At 42.5% G+C, this 25,062-nt stretch overlaps 1 protein-coding gene across 3 annotated transcripts in view; it reads left to right on the top strand.

Moving 5' to 3' along the window:
• Positions 1-25,062, top strand: part of Slc25a21 (solute carrier family 25 member 21) — a 530,746-nt gene that overhangs the window by 376,509 nt on the left and 129,175 nt on the right. For 2 of the 3 annotated variants that reach the window (XM_060387522.1, XM_060387523.1), the window contains exon 3: positions 14,560-14,643. The exons of the other annotated variant lie outside the window; for it this stretch is intronic. In XM_060387522.1, the coding sequence (XP_060243505.1) occupies positions 14,560-14,643 (84 nt within the window). The remainder of the gene's footprint in view (positions 1-14,559; positions 14,644-25,062) is intronic. 3 annotated transcript variants of the gene reach the window in all.

Raw genomic sequence — 25,062 nt, 5'->3', positions numbered from 1 at the left:
ACACATGGGCACGGGCACAAGAACATGTCAACAGCAGATGTCAATGTGAGATGTCTGCCCCATGGCTCTCTACCTTTAGTTTTGGAACTTTGTCACCCACTGAACCCAAAGCGTGGGCTGCTCAGGGCAGGCCAGCGAGCTTCCGTGGTCTGATGCCCAGCTCAGACACCACCACAGCCACAGGTTTCCACACCTGCGCTTTTCTGTAGACTCTGCAGATCCAAGCTCAGGTCCTCACACTTTAATGGCAGCATGTCGCTGTATGAGCCATCTCTCCAGCGAAAAGAATGGTATGCTTTTGTCCTAGAAAGCATGTTATTTCCTTAGGGTTTTAATGCTTGTGGTAGTTAGCCAAAACCCGACCCGACACAACGAATACTTCTAGAAAACACGTTTCTTCGGACCAGTCTTCGTGCAGAAACTTCTCTTGCCATCATGTAGAGTTGTGGCTACATTTACTTCAACACTGGGTAGACTTAGCTCTTTCTGTGCTCCGTTTAAAAAAAATTGTAAGAGAACGACAATGAAAGGTAACCCCGACAACTATCCCATAGACTACATCAGGATTTGTAGAAGGAGATTTCAAGAGAATGGGGCCGCAGCTGTCCCGTGGCTTCTGCCAGGACTTGGCCTAACACTCATGAGAGGCCTTGGCTTCACAGTTCCTGAGCATCTGCACTGGCTTCGAAGCAGGGCCCTTCGTGGCGGCTCTTCTTCTGTTCCATCTTTGTTTTCTCGTTCTATCTCCTTCACCTCCACGCAAGAAAGCTAAAGCAAGGGAGAGAGGGCAAGACTGGGAGGGGACGAGATAGGGGGCTACAGCTGGGATACAAAGTAAATAAACTGTAATAAACTTTTAAAAAATTTAAAAAAGAAAGCTAATACAGTACATCAGGGGCACCCAGAAGCTGCAGAGACTCGGAGCTTTATTTTCAGAGATTCTGAAAATAAAGGGGTTTTGACAAACATTCTTCCATTTTTCTCAAACTGCCAATCTAAACACACATCTTTGAGAATTTAAATAACAGACATCATACAGTCCACAATGCAAGAGTGGAAAACACACACAAACACACGTACACACATATGGACTGGCTTTTTATTTGAAGAAACACACAGACTCTGCAACTCAGACATAGCAACAGACTGGAAAAGGAAATATTTAGGCGTGTTCCAAATGCTCTTTGTAGTCAGCCTCATCTGCTCCATCACTTATAAAGTAGATCTAAATTAGCTCTTGTTCAGCTTTAAGAGCCTGTGGAACACTTTCATGATGTCCTTGGAGTAGAGGGACCCAGACGGGATCCGATGTTGAAATAGCAACAGGACTTCTTCCCAAAGGGAGAACAGGTGGAGCCAACCACGGCAGCAAACACTGAAGGAGAATGAGGTGGCTGGCTTTTTCTCCTGATGTCACAGCCCATTCTTAGGCAAAGTTCAGACCCAGCCAGTGACCACGTACCTCCCACACAGAACAAAGAAACAAATCACATGCAAAAATAGTCTCAGAATATCCAGAAGACTATGTTTCAAAGGCCAGGCAGTAATGGCCATGGACTTAACTCATGGGATGTCCCCCTCTTAGGGCCTCACTAAGATCCATGACCAAATTGTGTTCTCTAGTCCTTGGCCCATTGCCGACTTCAAGTGGTGGAATAAACCCTAGCAGAGAACCAGAACACAGGAGACAAGGAGTAGGAGAGCCGGAAGTGACAAGGGTGCAGCTCAGAGGCAGTATGCTAAGATGTCAGAATGGCTTGCCTCTCAGGAGGAGAATACAGACAAAACTACACAGTGAAAGGGAAATCAGAGGAACGCTCTGAGGCCGTTAGTGTGAGGACTAGCCTGCTCAAGCCAGGACACGGTAGAGTACTTCCCACTCAAAAGGACCACACACTGCAAGATGTGGTAACACACACCACAGCGGGCACCCGGGAAGCCAAGGCAGGCAAATCAACAGTTCGAGGCCAACCTGACCTAGGGAGCAAGAGTTTGCCCAGAAATAATACACAAAACCAAACGAAGAGAGAACAAAAAGATCCACCTGGCCTGTGAAGTCTTGGGTCCCTTATGCTATGGGGAAGGCGAGCGAAAGTATGACCAGCAAGGGCAGCTTGTCTGTCGTTGATGCTTTCATGTTATGTATTTGAACCCTGTTGGAGTGCAAATTTTCCTTGAGGTCAATAACTTAGTCGAGCCAAGTCTAACACCCCTTGCCCTGTTCATCGTCGACACGTGGTGAATTCTGCTTTGCTTGAGTTGTGTCTAAGCTTCGCACATGAGGAATACCGTCTGTCACTCACCAGGAGAGAGATAAAGACCCGCCTCATCTCCCACCTGGGCCTTACGCACCTTGGTACGGTGGAGCGAGGACAGCATTAAAAGACACAAGAGCTCATCCCAACAGAAACCAGGAAGAGCTGCTTTGCCTCACATGCATTTGCTGTAGCTTGCCCCCGTGGGCCCTGCCTCGAATGAGCATCTCATCTTCAGCACTTAGCATTCTAGAACTCGGGCTGCCAAGTTCCCAGTCATCTAGGCTTTAGCTTACAACAGAGTCATTTGTAAGGGTAATTACGCTGTAAGATACAAAAGTTGCCAACCACAGCAAGATCTGAGTTTTATAAAATCAAACGACTTGAACTGCTTTACAGTTGTTTGCCAAAGTGCCTACCTGTGATACTGCCAAACTATGAGTGGCCTTTCATTAAGCGTCTATTTAGCCAGTGAAACACAGTTTTTTGTACGTGTTCTACGGGCAGGTTAGGCCTGCTTCTGAGTGAAATCAGTTCACGCATCTCTTGAGTTGCTAGAGTTCTAAGACACTTTAAAACAGGATTTAACGTTTTATTTGAAACTGATAAAACTTCACCCTTTTCACTGGGGTTGTTTTGAGCATAGGTTCGTGACTTGGAGAAACAGTCATTTTTTAAAAAAATTAACTGAGAAAAAAATGGTTAAGTGAAAGAAAGAGCAAAGGATGGGGGAGCAGAAAGGAGAAGAGAGGAGGGAAGTGAACAAGAGATGAGAGAGAGGTCACTAATTTCTGTTGACCTTGACAGTGTTCCCCAGGCACACGCTAAGGACCCAGACACTTGGAAATAAATCAACACATGCTAGAAGCTAGATGCATAGACGTTTTGTTGTGTTGTTGGTCAATACTGATCCACTCAGATGGAAGGATCACAGATGTCTCTGCTCTTCAAGCACCGAACCCTCCCCACAGAGATGTCCATCTCCCCCAGATCAATGGGACAAGTCCTTCCTCCACCCACTGTCTCACGCCCCGACACACGAGGAAGCAGAGCAAAGAATGGTGTCCTGGAAGGTTGCTTTTTCACAGCAGGTTTAGGATTCCAGATGCAAAGCTCAGGATCACGAGGATGATATCCAGGAGCCATTATTCTCTTACCCGTGAAGAAGCGCGGGTAGAGAGGAGTACTGACCTGGGCTTGAATTCCAAGTACAAATGAGAGAGCCCAGAGGAACCTGCTTGCTCCAGTCTGGTACATTTTAGGCCCACGTTAGTACTTTTGTTTCATGTTTCTCGAGTGATTATAACCATACATTATAAGAAAACTGATATTCAGGGACATCCTGAGTTGAGAAAACATATGTTTAAATGCCCTCAAAGCTGAGGGCATATATGTATAAGTGCTGATGAACATTTCTTCATCATTTGTGGTCCTGTTCACCTATAATGTGTGTGACTTTAAACACTGCCCTCATTTGAAAAATGGTCACAATGTATCCAAAACTTAGTGACCTACAAGGTCAACCTTGATAATAAGATTAGAAATAACAAAATAAAACATAAAATTTTCCTCTTCTCTGATGAGCACATTTTCTTCATGACTTGCCATCTTTTAACATCTCCACTCTATATGTTACTTTCCAGCATCCATGCTCATGGATGAAAAGAACACCCCTGCTCTTTAATGCTTCTTCCTTAACAAACTTTCTTTTTTTTTATCAGTTACATTTTATTAACTCTGTATCCCAGCCGTGTCCCAATCCCTCATTCCCTCCCAGTCCCTCCCTCCCTCCCTCATCTCCACCATGCCCCTTTCCAAGTCCACTGATAGGGGGGACCTCCTCCCCATTCATCTGATCCTGTTTTATCAGGTATCTTCAGGACTAGCTGCAAAGCCCTCCTCTGTGGCCTAACAGGACTGCTCCTCCCTTCGGGGGTGGGGAGACCAAAGAGCCAGTCATTGAGTTCCTGTTAGAAATAGTCCTTGTTCCCCTCACTTTGGGAAACCAATTGGTTACTGAGCTACCACAGGCTACATCTGAGTGGAGGTTCTAGGTTATATCCATACATGGTCCTTGGTTGAATGTCAGTCTCAGAAAAGACCCTGTGCCCAGATATATTTGGTCCTTGTGGAGCTCCTATCCTTTCCCCATCAGACTAACTCCCCTTCTTTCTTATGATTCCCTGTACTCTGCCAAAGGTTTGGTCATGAGTCTTTGCTTTGAAAACACTGCTAGTTAGAGTCTTTCAGATGCGCTCAGTAGACTCCTGTCATACGTTCAATGCACATCCCATCTGTCTTTCTAAATGAGGATTGATCATCTTACCCTATGTCCGCTCAATTGATTATCTTTTTTAGGTGTATAGATTTCATTATGTTTATCATATCTTATAGGTCTATATAAGTGAGTATATCCCATGTTTGTCTTTCTCCTTCTGGGATATTTCACTCAGAATGACAAACTTTCTTATCAGTGCTACATAAACCACACCTTGGGCTCATTTGATCCATTTTAAGAAAATGCAGTAATCTCTCAGGTCTCCGCATTCTGTGTTCTCATAGAGTCTCTGGCTCGGGGTCTCTGGTGAATAATTAGTTTCCACAAAATGGCTCCATTCCCAGAGCCTGTGAGGGGTTCCGGCAGATTTGACCGCATTTTAATTCTGTTCTGGAAAACTTCTCTGGCAGCCAAAAAACCAAGTCTCATCTTGAACAAGCAAAATTCAACACCTAAGGATGGCAGTTCTCTGCCGTGAAGTAGACAGGGATAGTAGTGATGCTAGAAAAAAACTTGTGTATACAAGGAGGGAGATGGGAAAGACAAAATAGAAAAAGGAGCTTTCGTGGGGGTGGGCATCAGCTGGTTATTTTTGGAATATGAAACCTGTCGAGTATGACAATTTTAACATTTAAGGACTGACGTTAATGCAGCCTCCTCTATTTTTGTTACCGTTGTAGTAAGTTTCATTTCTGATCTTCAATCTGTCCTTCTCTCTTTCCCCAAGTGTGAGCTGATTCCTGACCACTGCTAGGCTAGATGAGCGTCCTTGGGAGAGCTCCGAGAGGAGCACATCTGTGTGGAATCATTTGTTGGCATTAAATATGAGGGTTGATTAGCTGTGCGTATGTGTATATGCGTGTCTGTGCACTCGGAGTGGACACACTACGACCTGATTGTAAGCTTAGCTGTGTTTCTATTTTGCGTTTTTCGTTGTTGCTGTCGTTGTTTTGATGTGGCATGTGTCTTTCAAAACAAAATAATTGAAAGTCATGCTGGTCGAGCCTTCATCTAATTGAGGCCAGTTTGTGCCTAGAGCACTTTAATTATATAGCCATGTTAATTAGTCTATTTTATTACTTGTGGTTTAACATTATTACATTAGGTTGTAATCTCTAGCAAGCGTTTGCCTCTGACTTGTTAACTAGCATGTTGTCATTAAAGTAAGTTTTAGAGTTAGGTTGTCAGTGTACCCAGTTGTCATTCAGCAAGCCACTTACACGGCGGTATAGCGAGCTTTATCACAGTTCACAATTAAATCTTTCCATAGGATCTAAACTCGAAACACCTTATAATGATGCACGATGGTCAAAAAGAGACATACTTCATCACACTGAGAGCCACCGAGTAGATGTTAATGCAAAAAACCATGCGGTTGGCAAGTGATGAACCATTTACAGGATACTTAAGTTACTGCTAAGTATAAACCATAAAATGTAGAGCCACAAAACATCAGTCATTACCTGTCCCTGCCTGCTGCGAAGAGCTGCAAGTTAGATAGATCTAGGATCTCAGAAAATTACCTAAAATATAACAAGGTTATTGGTACTGATCTGATATCTCAGAGAGATATTTTTAGAAGCTCTGTTAAAACAAAAAAACAAAAAAAAAAACCAAAAAAAAAAAACAAAAAACATGTTCTAAATTACAAGACACAGAGTTTTCCTTGCTTTTGTGGCCTTGCCAAGATGCCATTGCCTTATCTATAGTAATTATCTAGGCCAACAAGTGCTCCAGGTTACACATTTCTTCAAATTATAAACTGTTTCATAATAACAGAGAAGTGTATTGGTCACATTCAATTTCACAAATTCTAAGCCAAAGCATAACCTAGTGTAGCAGAATCCATAAAGATATATGGAATTCAGACAGGTACAATGCTTTGCCAGATGTAAAAGAAGAAAATGGAAACAAAAAAGAAGAAGAAGAAGAAAATGGCTAGGCAACAATAAACAGAAATTCTCTCTTCTCGAAGTTCTAGAATAATGACTAGCCAGCTATGTACAAGCATAGCTTTTGAGTTCCAGTTGTCCATCACTGCTCCGCCAGAGCCAACGGCCATAACTGGCGGACCTACTAGCATTACTTTAGAGTACAAACACATGCCAGGCTGGAACCAAGAGCCCAGTGGTCACATGCAATGCCTAGATCCCAGCTGAAGCAAACTCCTGGCCTCTCTAGTAGGCACACTGTTTCGTATTAACTACTAATATCACATCTCTGGCCCTTAATGTTTCTTCTATTCCAGAGGACAGAATTTGTATCTAATTCATTTTTGTGTCTTCACAACTCTTATCCCTGACAGATGGGGCACCTCCGTTAGTTTTCAGGCCGCAGTCTCTATCCCTCCCACACAATTCAGAGACTTGTGCTTTACAGGTTTCCAAGACAAAGTTAGATGTGATATCACTGTACTTAACCTAAAATGAGATAAAATATTCATAACCAGCTTTTCAAAACCCGGTTCACATTGACACTCACTAGTGACTCACAACTAAAAAGTAAGGTATGGACACAGATGAGTGTTTAGAGAGTCCCATTCCCTGGGACTCAGGAAAGAAGATTCGAAGACTGGCTCTGGGCAGGTGCAATGCCGTGGTGCCTGCGAGCACACACACACTCGGGCACAGAAAACGCATAAGTAAATGAACTTAAGAATGAAGAGAGCCATCTTTTTAAAATCTTCACGAGCACCCCAGCACCTGTATGACCTTTCTGCAGGGATGGTAAAAGTGGGTCCCCAAAGTATCTCTCTCCACAGAAAGGGAACGTTTCTCCTGTCACGGGCTGATTTTCAAGCACAGAGGGAACAAGCACATGTCGGGGAATGTCTACCTCTGGGCTTTGTCGGGCCTTTCCCCAAAGCCGGTGAGGTACACACACACAGACGTTTCAAAGCCTCTGACATGCCTTTGCCTGTTCGATCTGACTGTGGCCGTGCTCATCTGATGAGCAAGAAAGCAAACATACTCTGGGGGGGGCAACATCTTGTTTCGGTCACATTGACTAATTACAGTGACTTAAAACCTTTATTTAATCCTCCTGCAGTTATCCTTTTAATGCGTTCTGTAATTACAAACCCTTTGGTCTGTTAATCTCTGATTCATTAGTGGGCTTCTTAAGTGTTTATTAAGGAGTTCATGTAATATTCTGCTAATTACTAATAATCTTTGTTCATAGCACAATTACAAAGATCTCTGCAGGGAGTTCCATTAGGCTCATCACCACTTATCAGGCCACAGCTTCTATTAGGGGTGTTGTACTCCTGAGAAAGACAGAGGATTTCTACAGTAACATGGAACGTCACTTCTCTCTTATAACTAAGAAACTCAAGAACTAAATACAATCGTTCTTCCTCCCAAACTCGTTACTCCCCTGCTGTCTACTGTTCTGTTGTATCACAGAGCAGAGAGTCAGGCCAGGATTGTGTTATGCATCACTGGACTTGTAACTGGGGATGCCCAGTCTGTGTCTCCAGTGTGCCTCGCCTCCTTCACACAAGGGTGCAATTACTGTGTGGGCTAATGCGTTGTGGTGGCATACAGTGCCACTGAAGGAGAACAGGTGCCACTTAGAGCTTTGGTGCCAGGATCCCTGCATCCATCCCCACCCTGAACTAAAGCAAACCTTGCCACCTCCTGCTTGGTAGCCAAAAATCCCTTCAATAGAAGGCAAGCTTTGACAGACAACACATCAAAGTAAAAGTGATGATAAGCACAAGTGTTTGATGTGAATGGTTTCTGAGGGCCAGGTCGAAAGACATGGGGAAAGACGATGGAGGAGAACACAGAGTCTGTGGAGCCAGAAGTTGATCTCAGAGATGCACTACCAGAAATCAGCTTTCCTTGTCACCCACACTCATCTGGGCTTGGCAACACTGCAGTGAGATGCCTCTCTTCAGCTCGTTCCCCGAGTGCCTACAAATAACCTCACTAACGAGTAATCTGGGAGCTAGTGAGATGGCTCAGGGGTCATCTCCAAGCCTGGGGATCTGAGGTCGATCCCCGAGAACCACACAGCAAAAGAAGAGACCAGACTCTGGCAAGTCATCCTCTGACCCCTGCAGGCACAGGCACATGTACGTGTAAACACACAGACATAGAGAGAGAGAGAGTCATATATACATGTGTGCACACATGCATCGTTTTAAAAAATTAAAGTCAAAATTAAAATAAAATAAATAAAAATTTAAAACAGTGTGTCCTGTGCAAGTGCGCATATATGCTTGGAGAAAATTCCATCCCCATGCCAGTCCAACTATTTGCAGTTACATGCTATACATTCATTCACACAAAGATATAAATATATAATGTACACATCCTGCAATGTTTAATCCTTTGGAAATAAGGTTCTGCAGAAACCTGACTTTCTTTGCACAGATTTTGACATTTTTAAACAGTTGCATCCTAAGTCTCTGAAGGCAGCAAAGCTACTTCACTTCTCACTGACATCTCTCTTATGACCATGTCTCAGAAGTACGCTAAAAAGCTGAAGCATTGCATCTCCCCATTGCCATGCAACAAATTTAAGATGGGCGTCGCCGGACAGATGGTTAAGGTAGTGGGAGCTAACTGGTGCGTGGGTCTTGAAGATGGAGTCTGCGAAAACAATACACTGCCGTGCGTTAGGGATGACTGTGTGTGGAAACTGAGAGGCCCTTTCCAGCCCTGGTGGCCACCACAGCAGCTTGCTTGTGTTTCTGGTGGAGCGGATGGCCCATTCCTCCCATTGCTAAGCGCATGCACTGTTGCCCTGGCCGGCCCTATGGCTGACTTTCGCCTTGGCTTCTTTGCAGAGCTCCAAGGGTCTGAGCCGTGCCTTCCCCGGGAGTTTGATTCTGACTGAATGTCAGGCACTATGGAGATCTCAAGTGTTACCGTACTGTCCAGTTTGCGTCTTTGGCAGCAACTGTTCTTTCTGTTAAATGGAATTGCTCAGATGGAAATTCCAGATGTGACCAAACTACTTTTATAAAGACAATGGAGAGGTCCAAGTTTTTCTTCTCAACACAATCAAGAGAGAGGCGGCTTTGTCTTTGCAACTATAGAGTTGTATTACATGACTGGAAAATTGTCTCCTGAAACATAAAGAGAATTTGTTAACACAGAATGCAGCTTGGAAAACACTGATGTAAAGCGGAAAGGAAGAAGGAAATTGCTGTTTTGCGTGATTGACCAAAATGCACTGTAATTATATCAACTTAAAACAGCTTCCTCGGAAGAACTGATAACTCTCCAGTCAGAGCAAGTCACATGTCCTGTAGCTAAACATCTCATACATCACTGTGCCGACTGTGAGACACGTGTAGGAAAGACGCTGCCCTCTGAAGTCGGTGTGTCTGGCTCTCTGTTTCCACACAGTGGAAAACACTCTGCGCTCTGCTGTTCACTGTCCCTCCCCTCCTCTGGATTGCTCACGCAGTGCTGCTGTTTCATTTAGCCTCTGTGTCTGCCGCCTGCTGTGAGGGTGGCATCACTCATAGACCACCAGCTTCTGCACGAAGCTTTCCTGACTGTCCCACTAACCCCGATTAACTGCCTGTTCTGAAATGGGATTGCGAACTAATGCGGTCCAAGCATAAATTTTTAGTCCAAAGATATACGTTCCTTGTTGTCACGTTTTGCAAAGTACTATCTTTTTTCAGCAACAGTCAACCCACAGAAAGTTCACCTCCAGGATCAGCCTAGCAGTGCTACTATCACTGGCTGGCATGTGCCATTCATAGACATTAGTGCTTTACCTGTCTCCTTCACCTAACCACACATTTCTAAAATTCAGAACCATGTCTAAAACATAGAACATACACCCCCAAGGGATGGAGTGCATATGACATAATAGTGCTCAATAACTCACGTTAATTCAATGTTAGATGGGTTGCAATTATTACTTTTGTTTTTCTTCTTCTTTTTTAAAATTTTTATTATTAGTTACATTTTATTAACTTCGTATCTCAGCTGTATCCCGCTCCCTCATCCCCTTCCAATCCCACCCTTCTTCCCTCATCTCCTCCCTGCCCCCAATTATTACTTTTTTACTCTGGAAAAAAAAAAGAATTTCACCTAGGCAGTAGAGTGCCTGACCTTCTAACAGCCAGGATAGCTGTGTGTGTTTGTGAGAGTCTGAGGAATATCCGAAGTTGTTAATATTGTCGGCAGAGCTGAGGTTTCTGGAGCGCGACTGTTAAAGAAAGGTTAAAGTTGTCTTGGATTTGGATGAGCCTGCATTGGTCCACCTTCTGGCTCACAGAACCGTCTGAAAGCAGGGTCACGCGTCTGTAAGAAGGCCACCCAGACTGCTGAAGCACTTAGCTACAGATAAGTACCCTCTGCTGAACTTGGACTTTTCTCACCTGGGTACCCTCCTGTAAGCCTGGTTAAGTCTGTATCCAGCCTGAGCCAGCCACATGTGCAAGCAGAGTGTTGTGCAGTCTTCCTGGAGGAAACCAGGCCGGCTGCTCATGTGGAGGAATGCCTCCCTCATTTCTCCGTTAGGAAGCACAGCTTCCCTCCGTGGCCTCTGTTCCTTCCCCCACCCGGACGGCTTTCCACTAGCTGGCTCTATTTGCCTTGTGAATCCCACGAGGACCGGTGCAAACTCCCTTGCCCTTCCTGATTGTCTTCCTGAGCTTTCACTGAAAGCGGTAACTCCACCCCCAGCCTGGAACACCTGGACAACCCAAAACCCATGCTACTTAACATTTCAGGTGTCTGGGGTTAGCAGAGACTGTTAAAGTTTCAGTTCAGTTTTCTTGCCCTTCTTTTTCATGCTTCTTAAAAGTGAACGAAATGTGCTGGATCACTGTGAAACCTGTAACATCCTATATTACATGGCACATATTAAGAAAGGACTTGGCATCATGGTTTGCTGCAGCCATGAATCATCTGAAGGAATGGGCAGGCATTCTGGTGTTGGTCTCCTTGGTTTGCCTGTGGTGTATATGCAAGATTAGAGTCTCACAACAGCGTAATGCAGCCATGATCATTCAGGCCTTTACAGCCATCAAAGCAGGACAGTCTCCCCAAGCATGGTTGGCTACCATAAAAAGCTAAAATGTTATGCTCAGGATGCAAGGCTAAGCACTGCACTTAGGGTCAGCTGCTTTTGACCCAGAGAAGAGCATGTCTGATTGCATGCGGGTTGATGCCCCAGGTCCCGCCTCTGAGAAAAAGGTATCAGACGGGTCTGATGCTCTTTGGGTGGATGACACCTAAATGAACATCGGTACAAAGTCCCAATTTATTTCTAATATCAGAGATCAGACCTCTACTCTTGCCTGATGCGTCTAAAACAAAAAGGGGGAACTGTAGAGAGCTGCGTAATGTCTTGCCTTAAAGATGGAGCTGGTTTCTGCCTTCCACTTTCCCGATGGTGAGTGCTCTCTGTCACAAACAACTTCATATTTGGCTAAGGCTGAGGATCTGGCTTGCTTCTGTGTATGTGGACCTATCTGCATTGCCCACGAGGCACGCTGGGGTTGGTTACCCAGAGGCTATTTTAAGCTGTGGGCTGGCTTTCCCCAGGGTCAGAAGATTGTTCAAGGTTCCTGAATAAACTGCATTGAGAAAAAAAAAAAGAAAGAAAGAAAGGACTTGGCAGATTAGAAAGAAAGCATCTCCAAAAGAATTTGACTGATGTAAATGTATTTAATGAAAGACTATTACAGACATTATGAGAAACATCTATGCACATGTAATGCTTTTACAGTAAATGAAAGTGTTTTAAGTAACTTTATTAAACAAATATGGTAGAAAAAATGAGAATATGCTTAATTATCAGTAATGAACACGGGCTACAAATGTGCAGATGCAGAGATGGGCATGCTTATTTAGACTAGAAAAAAATCATATTTTGGAAACTTGTCTGTATGCTACACAGTTATTTGTTGTACAAACCCTTACATAATTCTCCTATTGCATTTCTGTATAGTGTTAAATCATTTTAAAATACAAAGTTATCTCCTCTACATGCTGCAGTCCGGAAACGCCCAAACCATCAAGTCTTGTTCTTATACCAGACAGACCTCTTACTGAGTGTTTCAAGCTGGTGGTGTGCACATACAGATGTGCCTCTGAATCTGAAACAGTAAGCCAGCTGTCACAGTTCATACTCCTCTGATAAGCTCTGAATAATGTGTGTCTGTGCATGTGTGTCCATGTCTGTGTTCACGTATTCCTCTGTATGCGGGAGCACTTGTGTGCGCAGGAACATGTGTGCCCCACGGACACACCAGAGACAACCTTGGATGTCATGCCCCAAGTTCAGCCCACCTAGATATTTGGAGACAGAGCTTTTTACTGGCTTTGGGCTCACCAACTAGGTGAGACTGCTCAGCCAGTAAGCCACAGGAGTCCCTCTGCCTCCACCTCTCCACGTGTGAATTACCATGGCTGGCTTTTGCCCGTGGGGACCAAGTGGGTCCTTATGATTTCACAATAGAGGGTTTACCGGCTGAGCTATCTGTACAGCCCTGCACAATTTAAATTTAAGAGTGTAGTTCTTGTTCAGGAACTAAGCTTCTAAACTGACCATGCCAGTGTAGCTGCAACTTTGACTAAAAGCCCCACACTGTTACTATGAATACGACATTTTAAAGTTTAACAATAGTTGTGGAGCATTATTTGCTGTATTAAAGATGAGCAGGAGAACATTTTAAAATATCAACCAAAATGAATTAAAGACAAAAAAGACTACCCCAAATTTGCACACCTTTAATTGCATGCCTGCTGCCTTTGTGCAAGCACTATGCCCTCATATGGAGGTTCATTCTGCCTTTACGATGGTTCTCAATGCCACGTCCTGCCTCCTAAACCACCCAGTCAGCCAGTGATGATTTTAGTTTAGCGATTTGTTTGTGCCAGGAACTTTTCTGGAGGTTCAGCTGACACATCCCTGGATAGATGACGTCCTGATCCCCCAAGTTATCAACTTTCCACCTTCTAAAACCCAGGATAATTTCAGCTTTAGCTTAGTTGTGCTGTGGGTTCAAGCAGAGCGATGCAGCCACTCTGACTTGCCATGAGTCTGGGTTTTCAGCATAACTCTCCAGGGAATAGAAATTCAGAGAACATTATCCCCACAAGAAGAGCTGCAGATAGCATAATGATAAGGATATGATAAGTATTTTGAACTGGGTAATATCGGAGGTAGTTCTGAAAAGCACCTACGAGGGAAAAAGGAAATAGGTAGAATTGTGGCCGGAAGCAGAGGAGGGAGAATGACCTTAGATCAGATTTTAATATAAAAAGCTAAAAATGAAGGATAAACAGATGAAATAAACCACAGTATGGATTAAAAGTGGCACATTAAACATGAATATTTATCATCACATCTTTAGAAATAACCCCAGGGCAAACACAAAGAAGAATTAAACCATCACAGTGCTGCTGCATTTGGTGAGCTACAGTGGAAGATGAGTGATTATACCACAAAAACAGAAGGTGAAAGATGATAGCTTTCAGAAAAGGAGCACACCTTCCCTGAGCAACAGTCAAATGCAGAACGACGCGCTTCTGCAAAGCCCTTGTTTCATGGTGAAGTTGAGGTGGTAAATTGTAGCCCAACACGCAATTGCAAGCCTTCAAGTGCCTGTCTGGCAGAATTAGTTCACACTCAGAATCCAATTCGTATCATATTGATTCCTCTGTGCTTTTCAATTTTGTATTATGTGCCATTGAGGAACATTAATTAAGGCTTCAACTATCTATACCTTTCCTACACGTCTTCAGGTTCCTGAAATATGTATTAAGACAATGTGTGCTTTTCACATAAACACAAAATCTAAACATCGTAGGATGTCTCTGCCTGGCTGAGAAACAGGAACATGGGCTCTCCTAAATAAGAAGGAACAGCAAGAAGGTAATATGGTAAAGCCGTGTGAGAACAATAAATCAGTAAAATCTATAGTAATGATGAACAGACTTTCAGTCACCCTGGAAACACTATGTCTCTAAAACTTTTGAAAATAAAATAGCCATGAGGCCAAATTTTTAATGTGTGTCTTTCTGTTGTTGCTTGATGTCTTTCTAGGTTGCAGGTTCAGAGAAGTGTAACGGACCCGCAAAGCTACAAAAGCGTGGGAGACTGCTTTCGGACGGTCTTCCGAACAGAGGGGTATGTATGTTTGCTGTGCGTGGACTGCATGTCGACACGCCCATTTTAACCTATTTCTACTTGACAAATTGTCTTGTTTCCAATAGTTTGCTTTCCTGCTTTAGTTTTATTAAGGAAAATGTTCCTAAAAGCATGCCTTCCTTTGTTGTTATATTTTCTTTCTAATTTGAATGAAAACCAAGCATGTATATAGTGGAAACTACTCCAGAGAATATTAGTAACCAATAAGGGCAACTTGTAACGCGTGCTCCTAGGGCTATGCAGTTTTCTTAATTGCATTATCTAAACATAATAGTTAGTTTTACTTTGTGACTTAAATATAACAGCCAAATTCATTTTTGTTTATACAGAGGTTTAAGAATCTATAATCAAGGGCCCTCTCAGCCTTCCTCTCTGGCCTGTTTCCATCCCTTAGAGTTGGCCATTCACCCACAGACACTCTTTCTACCAGAGACCCTTGGGTGCTTACCCTGGACTTTGACTCAGGTAGATGATTTTCACTATCTTTCCTGTCCTCCATTACCATCTCTCCAGACTTACTCTTGGCCCTGTAGAAGCCTGCTTGCAGGAGCCCCTTCCCTCATCCACTACCTCCATTCCCAGGAGACTCTTCCTTCTGGTGCTGACCTCAGTCTCCCTAGCTCTTCTCCGTGCTCCCTCTCAGCCTTTCTTCCTGGCCCGTCCCCAATACCTTATCACTCTCAGACCTACAGAAAGACTCCAAAGCCACCACTCTTGCCTAGGATCCATACAAGGCAACAGTGACCAAAGAACAGAACATTCACCCAACAAATACAAGCCCAGATATCAACCCCAAGAAACACCTTAAATGTCATTAAGTCCAGATGCTTAAGTCCCCACACAAAGACACCATCATGAACCGCCAAGACAGTATCCTCCTGTAGGAGCTAGTAACCTTACTGAAATGGGCCCTGAGAAATGCAATTTATCTGAAACACAAGACAAGGACTTCAAAAGTAGACATTAGGAATATGGTCAAGGGCTTTAAGGAATATTATAAATATTATAAATCCCATAATGAAGTCTGTGAAAACACAAAGAGTTGAATGAAATGATTACAATAAGACATGAACAAGAAACACAGAATTGCTAAAACAATCCTCTACAATAAAAGATCTTCTGGAGGTATCTCCATCCCTGATCTTAAGTTGTACTATAGAGCAACAGTTTTAAAAACTGCATGGCACTGGCATAGAAACAGAATGGTGGATCAATGGAACCAAACAGAAGACCCAGAAATAAACCCACACACTTATGGACACCTGATCTTTGACAAAGATGCCAAAACCATACAATGGAAAAAAGATAGCATCTTCAACAATTGGTGCTGGTCCAACTGGATGTCTACATGTAGAAAAATGAAAATAGATCCATACTTATCACCCTGCACAAAACTGAAGTCCAAGTGGATCAAAGACCTCAACATAAAACCAGACACATTAAATCAGCTAGGAAAAAAAAAGTGGGGAATACCCTAGAACTCATTGGTACAGGAGACAACTTCCTGAACAGAACACCAACAGCACAGGCTCTAAGAGCAACAATCAATAAATGGGACCTCATGAAACTGAAAAGCTTCTGCAAAGGAAAGGACACCGTCATCAAAACAAAGCGACCGCCTACAGATTTGGAAAGAATCTTCACCAACCCTTTATCTGATAGAGGACTCATATCCAGTATATATAAAGAACTAAAGAAGCTGAAAAGCAGCAAACCAAGTAATCCACTTAAAAAATGGGAAACAGAGCTAAACAGAGAATTCTCTGGAGAGGAATAGCGAATGGCAGAGAAGCACTTAAAGAAATGCTCAACCTCATTAGCCATTAGGGAAATGCAAATCAAAACAACCCTGAGATTTCACTTTACACCCATGAGAATGGCCAAGATCAAAAACTCAAGTGACAACACATGCTGGAGAGGTTGTGGAAAAAGGGGAACCCTTCTCCACTGCTGGTGGGAATGTAAACTTGTACAACCACTCTGGAAATCAATCTGGCGCTTTCTCAGACAACTAGGAATAGCACTTCCCCAAGATCCAGCCATACCACTCCTGGGCATATATCCAAAAGAGGCTCAAGTACACAAAAAGGACATTTGCTCAACCATGTTTGTAGCAGCTTTATTTGTAATAGCCAGAAGCTGGAAACAGCCCAGATGCCCCTCAACTGAAGAATGGATGCAGAAACTGTGGTACATCTATACAATGGAGTATTACTCAGCAATGAAAAATAAGGAAATCATGAAATTTGCAGGTAAATGGTGGGACCTGGAAAGGATCATCCTGAGTGAGTTGTCCCAGAAGCAAAAAGACACACACGGTATATACTCACTCATATAGACATACAACATAGGACAAACCCACTAAAATCTGTGCATCTAAAGAAACTAAACAAGAGAGAGGACCCTAACTAAAGTGGTCAATCCCTATCCTGAAAGGCAAAGAGGATGGACATCAGAAGAAGAAGAAAACAGGAAACAACCTAGGAACCTGCTACAGAGGGCTTCTGAAAGCCAGAAGAAGAAAACAGGAAACAAACTAGGAACCTACCACAGAGGGCCTCTGAAAGCCTCTGCCCTACAGCCTATCAAAGCAGATGCTGAGCCTGATGGTCAACTGTTGGGCAGAGTGAATGAATTTTATGTAAGAAGTGGGAAATAGTAAGAGCTGGAGAGGACAGGGTCTCCACAAGGAGAGCAACAGAATAAGAAAATTTGAACACAGGGAACTTTCCAGAGACTCATACTCCAACCAAGGACTATTCATGGAGATAACCTAGAACCCATGCACAGATGTAGCCCAGGGCAGTTCAGTGTCCAAGTGGGTTACATAGTAATGGGAAGAGGGACTGCCTCTGACATAATCTGATTGGCCTGCTCTTTGATCACCTCCCCCTGGGGGGGAGCAGTCTTACCAGGCCACAGTAGAGGACAATGCAGCCACTTTTGATGTGAACTGATAGACTAAGATCAGAAAGGAGAGGAGAACCTCCCCTATCAGTAGACTTGGGGAGTGGCATGCATGCAGAGGGAGGAGGGAGGGTGGGACTGGGAGGGGAGGAGGGAGGGGCTTATGGGGGGATACAAAATGAATAACGTGTAATTAATAAAATAAAAAAATAAAAAAAGAAAGTAAAAAAAAAAGACATGAAATCAGAAATTAACAAAGACCTAGACTCACTAAAGGAAATCCAAACTGAAATAAATCTTCAAATAAAAAATTTACAATGTCAAACACAAATCTCAGAGACACAGATCATATGACATGGTAGAAAGACTCCCAGGTGGTGAGGACAAGAAGAACCTGACCCCTCAGTCACAGTTCCCATTGGAGCCAGGAACCACAAATAAGAAAAGCGGGCTTTTCTCTTTGGGTCTGGGTCACCTCCACTCAAAATGCTGTTTTCTAGTTTCGTCCATTTACCTGCAAGTTCCATGACTTCATGTTCCTTTTATAGCTAAATAGTATTTTATTTCTATGTGGAGTGCATTTTCATTTAGGTTTTTCCATTTTATAGCAATTGTGACTAGAACAGCAACAAATATGGCCGAGCAAGTATCTGGATGTTGAGTCCTTTAGAAATATGACAAGGAGTGCTACAGCTGTGTCCTGTGGTTGACACATTTTTAGCTTATGAGAGTTCTCCACACTCATTTCCAGCATGGCTGCACCAGCAGTAAAACGGAGTTTCCTCCCTTTCACCATATCCTCACCATGTTTGTCATCAGTTGTTTGTTGTTTTTTTTTTCTCGATCTTAGCCATTCTGTGTTAAGATGAGATCTAGTTTGAGTGTGTATGCACAGCCATGTGTGTAGAGGTCAGAGGACAACTTGTGGAAGCTGGTTCTTTCTTTCCACCCTGTAGGTTCTAGGGACTAAACTTGGGTTGTCAGGACTGTTGGCAAGTGTCTTTAATGTATATATATATATATATATATATATATATATATATATGTGTGTGTGTGTGTGTGTGTATCTACAAATTAAAATATGTATACATCTATATTAAAATTTAATCGATATATAAAATTGTAATAGATATATTAAGATTATATATATGTAGGTTCCCTTCCAGCTGGACAATTAAAGGAACTAAGACTTTAAGAGGTAAGCAATAAGTGTTCGGGCTAGGATGCAAATCCAGGTCTACTTAGGCTGAAAGCCTAGGGCGATGACCATTGAATTCAATACCTCATTTGTCAGGTGATGCTACGGATTTCATCGCGCTTGGCTCGGTAAAAACTCTATCATGGATATCTTGAAATGCCAGCATAATAACTTATTTATGTTTGCTGTGGTTTATAAAATGAATATTTATAAAATTATTTTCGCTATTATAAACAAAATATTCATCTATATGCTTATATATTTTGTATGCCTATGAACTGATAAGACCAAGTGTTATGTCCTTTTTATTTTATAGATCTTAATATGTATGTGCTGACTTTGTACCTTTAATATTTAGGAATTCTCATTTCCTCTCATCCTTCCAAGATGGGACATTATAAATTATTATTTAAGGAATGTGTCACTAACATGCATTTCCTGTTTACCATCTGATAAGTAAGAAATGAAGTTGCGTTAAATATTACTGGCACTGAACACACTTTAAATCATTAGGGCTCATTTCTTGCATGAATTAGCTGTTGGACATTTTACACATTTCTGTTGGGTTAGTCCTTTTTATTATCATTGATTTGTAGAATGTTAATACAGATTATATTGTAGATACAAATTCTTTATTACAATTGTTAAAAGCATTTTTTCCTAATCTGATTTTTATCTTACAGCTGTGATGTGTTAAATTTTTTTTGGAGTTTAGGGTGTTCCATATCATGATTTTGTGGTAGTATTTATTTTTCCTTTGAGCTATATAGCACTGTCATACTAAAAGAATACAAAACAAATATTACATTCTCAACCCCAAGATAATAAACTTTTTTTCTGGTATTTTATATTGACATTTTTAATTCATCCAACAATTCTTTTTACAGTCTTGTGTATGGGCATTAGATTTCACTTTTAAACAATTGTCCACATATCACCTGAAGAGTCCATCTTTCATTCGCTAGTTGAGATACTGCATTCGAGTTAAACATCCGTATGCACGCCACCTTGGCTCCCGACGCTGTTCTCCGTATCCTATTGTTTCCTTCCATTGTTTATCTCTATACAGGCATTGTGCTGTTCTAGTTATTTTATCAGGATCATACTGTTCTAATTTTCTTATCAGCAAAGTACTCTGGGACCATGTAAAAACATGCCCTGTGGCATAAAGTTCAAAATCCCGTCACAGCGTGCAGAGCCCTGACCGGCATGTACTGCTTCCTCAGGCTCGCTTTTCATGCACAGATGTGCTGCAGGAAAAGCAGGCGCTGTGAGCACTTCTGAACTCTCCCTCTTGGAAAGGTTGAGAGTTGTCCTCCTGGAATAACGAACTCCCTAATCCACCTAAGAAACCCTCCTGGCTCCAGAGCGACTTCACGTTTCACCGTCTCTGACCTCTTTTGCTCTAGCGCATGCTGAATTGTTTCCTTTCCCTCTGCGTAGATATGCTGCAGAAAATGTGCCCTGTCTTCTTGTCTTACATCCTAAAGCCTCAGATCAGCTTCCCTAACGGCCATTTCTTATTTAGCCTTGCATTCCCGATGCAATGTTTGGTCTGAGGAGAGGCGGTGAAAGTATAAGAAACATGTGATCTGAAGCCCTCATAGATGTCCCATATGCAAATCAAGCAGAAGATGGGCCCTGCCACGGTCCACACTCCCTGGGGATGTGATAACAAAGAGTCAGACATTGCCCACGTACTTAGGTTTATGCTAAGGGTTATAAATCATGCCTGCCCTGCTCAATAGATACGTAAAATTTAAAAAGTCACAGTGTGTTATCTAGACAACAAGATGTCCCTTTCCAGTAAAGGAGGCCTGTGAGCATTAGCAAGCTCTGTGAACTGTAATGGATATCGCTGAATTAGACGCGGGCGATCCTTAGCCAGGTTCTCTATTTCATTTATGTTTTAGGGAAAACTGATGTCTCTGCTTTGATATCAAATATTACAGCAAACACAGTGTGTGTGGTCCTTGTATAACAAAATTGGCCTTTTCCTATACTGTACATTTAATTGCTTGCACAGCAAATTGACATTTTTCTGCAGTGCCTGGACGAGCTGTTACCCAAAGACCAGAGAACTATGCTTTTAGAAATGGAAACATTTATTTTAAAAAGTACAAAAAGAAAAGCCTTTATGTAGATTTTGATGCCCAACAAGACTTTTTAATAGCCTTAAACTAAGCAAAGACCAACAAACACGACTGAATAAAAGAATAAGAACTTTTAATACATGCTTTTGACATTTTCTTAATAAAGCCTGTCTTTTTTTAGTTTCTTACTTGGTTTTTTGAGCATCCTGTGATCTCAGGGTTGGTTTCCTTACTCAGGTGCTCGAGATCTGAAAGGAGGACACCGATTCATTTGCTGATGGCATCTCTGTAGGGTAAAGGGGGTGAATGGTTATAGACTAAAATCTGTGGTGTCTAGCCTCCTCCGCGCGCTCAGCCATCTTCCCCGCCGCAAGGAATGAAGCGGTCCTCACTATCTTACTTAGCAATGCAGTTCCCACCTCTGTGTCCAGATCCCAGCACTCTATAAAGAGGACAGTTCCTCAACCACCACAGCTTCGGCTACTTCTACTCTTCTCGTCTTCTTAAACTTACAGCTTGTGCTTTTCTTAAAGACATTTCTTTTTTCCATTCCAGCTTAAATCAAGAGTGACTTAATTTAAAATTTGTTTGTTTTTTTGTATGTTTGTTTGTTTTTGAGACAGGGTTTCTCTGTATAGCCTTGGCTGCCCTGGATCTCACTCTGTAGTCCAGGCTGGTCTCAAACTCACAGAGATCCCCCTGCCTCTACCTCCCAAATGCTGGGATTAAAGGCGTGCTTCACCCCCGCCCGGCTAATTTAAAATTTGTAAAGACAAATTCTATAAACTTACATAGTTTGCAATTCTCATAATTTGCTTTCACCAAGGAAACTGCTATCTCTAATGTAGAGAGGGGAACTCAGAAAATGAATGTAAGAACGAGATTTGTCCCTGTCACACTGTAAGAGCACCTCCATTGTCGCCATGATTCTTCCTCTTTCTCTGGTCTCAGGAGTAAACTAGGCAAATAGGTCCATCTACTGTAATAAAGAAATACTGAAAGATGAAAGGCATAGCCAACCTGATTAGGGACCTCTAAAGCTGAGAAGTTTCACTTACAGGCTTCCCTGGAAAACGGTGCCTGGCATCCTTGTCGCCCTGTCGCCCTGTCGCCCTGTCGCCCTGTCGCCCTGTCGCCCTGTCGCCCTGTCGCCCTGTCTCCCTGCTGCAGGCCTTCTCGGCATCCCTGCCTGCATGAGCGCATGCGTCAGGACTCACTTCCCCTGGCCTCAGGGTACTTCATGAAGGCCTTCTTAGTCTGCTTTGTATTTGTCACTCTTGAAGGACCGCTTACCTAGAACAATGTACCACGGTCACGAAGGTGGTTCTCCCAGGAAAAGACACTATCATTACTCCTCAGCTGGGCTGACCCCTGCCGCAGAAGAAAGCCGGAGAGGAGATGGGAGGAGCAAAATCCCCAAATGAGTGGAAGGGGGGGGGAATTGTTAGTAAACCCAGTCTGCCCACCTCCACCCCTGTTCTTCCTGAAATGAAGAGAGAAGGGGAACTTAACGGAACTTATGTTATCCTCACAGGGCAAGGGAAAGAAGACAACACTGTCTTCTTTCATCCGAATTGCAAACAGCATACAAAGCTTTCTCTTTTGTCGACACAGCCCATCATTTTGTATTTTGTATGAGGAAACTGAAGATCAGAGAAGTTAATAACCATGTCATAATCATTTTTTTTCTACTCTACTGTGTTGCCTTTCACTAAAGAATACATTTTATCACTTATTGATTAGAAAGAAGATGATGTGGAAATAGTAGCTATAAAGCTACATTTTTCAAGTAGCTTTTATATAATTTTTGGTATTTCTGCTTTTAGATCACACAACAATTTAAATCGTCCTTTGTCTCTTCCTTAAGTGACCATGAAAGCCCCCAACAGCTAGTATACATCCAGTCAACCAAATCTGGGTGACTCTGAGGCAGCACCTCAAGCCCCTGGAAATTCAGGTCTTAATCCAATCATGCCACATTCCTCACAGCCAAGTGCAGAAGTTCGTGGTTTTTAGCCAGTCTGCCCTCATCTCTATGATCCTTAGCTCTCTTTTGACAGTAATTCTTGGGCATTAGTATGCTCAAGGCCAGTAACCAGGAAACAACTAGGTCAGATTAAACTCAGCTTCAAATGAGAAACATGTTGATTGCTGGTGCCTTCCGAAATATGGTATTCTTCAGAAAGTATTGCTGTAGCAAATATGTGGTTGCTTTGGGGGGTGCATTTGAACTGTGTTTTGCCTTGCGATTTGTTTTCTGTAACCACTGATGCTGCACCAAGTATCGTCTTACAATCAGAGCACTTGGTGATTATAATATTTTCTAGTTAAATGACATTTAAGGCCTCATTTTATGAGCTCCAGCATAATTGGCTAATTTGGTAAACTCCAGATGTGTGAGATAATGTGCCACTCATTTGAGTGCCTTTCAGACGGCATAAGTGGCACAGCCCCAGGAGGTATAATCACTCCTTCTTGTTTTCATTAAGAAGAGGACTTAGTGGCTCAGGACACAGACAAAGGAAGTGGGATTCTACCAGTCTATGTCAATAACCTGGTAAGATTTGTTTTCTATCAGTGGACCCACTCAACGACCTTTGGCTGAAGAGTCTTCCTGAGTTTCCTTTTCAAAAAGTGGCTTGCTGGACCTAACATGGCTAGCTGGTTTGAAAGCACCCTGGGAAAAAACAGATCTACTCCTTCAGAAAGTGCCTTGCAACTGCCCCTCACCTCATGTGAGGGGATACATTGGGGCTGAATAGACAAGGGCAAAGCTAACTCTTCGCAGAATCATGAGTTATACTTATTTTAGTCATCAACATCTTTACCACCCAACATATTGCAGCTTCCCAAGACCCACTAGTTGTTGCTGCTGTTTTGTTGTTGTTTCGTTGAGCAGAAATCAGCTCATCTGCTCAGCATTGCCAAGCTGGTGTGGAAAAGTTGCTTCCTGATACTGAAGCTGGTCACTCCTGTTGACTGTAGTTCTACTGACTTTCACAAGCTGCGTCTTTACTCAAGTTGTTTCTGCATGGCAGTCCTCTGAGATAATCTACATGATATGTTAGTGTTGTGGATATCATTGTATTTGCAAGTCTGGCTTGCCTGAGTGTAAAGTTTGTAAATTTTTTTGATAGTTGTAGATTATAATTAGGAGAACAAGCCATAGTAGCTTTATCCAGCAGGTCCTAGAAGTGATGAGCCAAGGTCCGTAATTTGGCATCCAGCAGACTAAAGCCATTGTCTTTTTCTGTTTCTTCTATTTTGAAAGGTAAGACAAGAGATGCCCAGTTATGGATGATATGGATGCAGTATTATTATTATTCTTAAATGATCTGTGTTCCTTTGACAGACTCTATGCCTGTTTCTCAGTCTGAGATACTGACATGTAAACAATTTGGCTAAGGAACACAGAATGATCTAAGAATGATAATACATACATATCATCCACAATTGAGCATTATTATATGCCTCCTTTTATGTCCTCCGGGATTGTCTCCAGGACAACTAGAAGATGCCAGAAGTTAGCCTACACAGGGATTTGGCATGTGTAGGATAGAAGCATTGATATTTTTTCTTTATTGCTAGTTTATGCAGTTTTGGAATTCTCTTATGATACCGGTTGTGCTTTCCACACATCTTCTAAGTAGAAGACGAAGACTAAGACTCTGTCCCTATGGTATAAATAGGTTTACAACTATGGTCTGGCCTCTACCATTTGTAAAATGTGTTCACCTGCATTACTGCACCTGATACTCACAGGCAGACAGGTGGAAAAAAATAATTCTAGTTTTCTAGTACCTAAAGTATTTGTAGATCTTATGCCTATCCTTTTGGAAGCCTTAAGTCATCTTTTAATACTGAATACACTGTAAATATGTTATATATACTGTATCATTTAAGAGAAAACAACCAAAAGAAAGTTTATATTTAATCAATACAAATACAATGTGCCTTAGTTAGGGTTACTATTGCTGCAATGACCAAGTTGTGGAGGAAAGAGTTTATTTAGCTCAAACTTCCACATCATAGTCATTCATTGAAGGAAGTCAGGATAGGAATGCAAACAGGGCAAAAACCTAGAGTTAAGAGCTGATGTAGAGGCCATGGAAGGATGCTGCTTACTTGCTTGCTTCCCATGACTTGCTTGGCCTGCTTTCTTTTACCACCCAGTACCACAAGCTCCAGGATGGCACTACC

Source organism: Meriones unguiculatus, chromosome 7 (assembly GCF_030254825.1).
Source record: "Meriones unguiculatus strain TT.TT164.6M chromosome 7, Bangor_MerUng_6.1, whole genome shotgun sequence".
Lineage (NCBI taxonomy): Eukaryota > Metazoa > Chordata > Mammalia > Rodentia > Muridae > Meriones > Meriones unguiculatus.
This window is presented reverse-complemented; position numbering and strand designations above follow the sequence as displayed.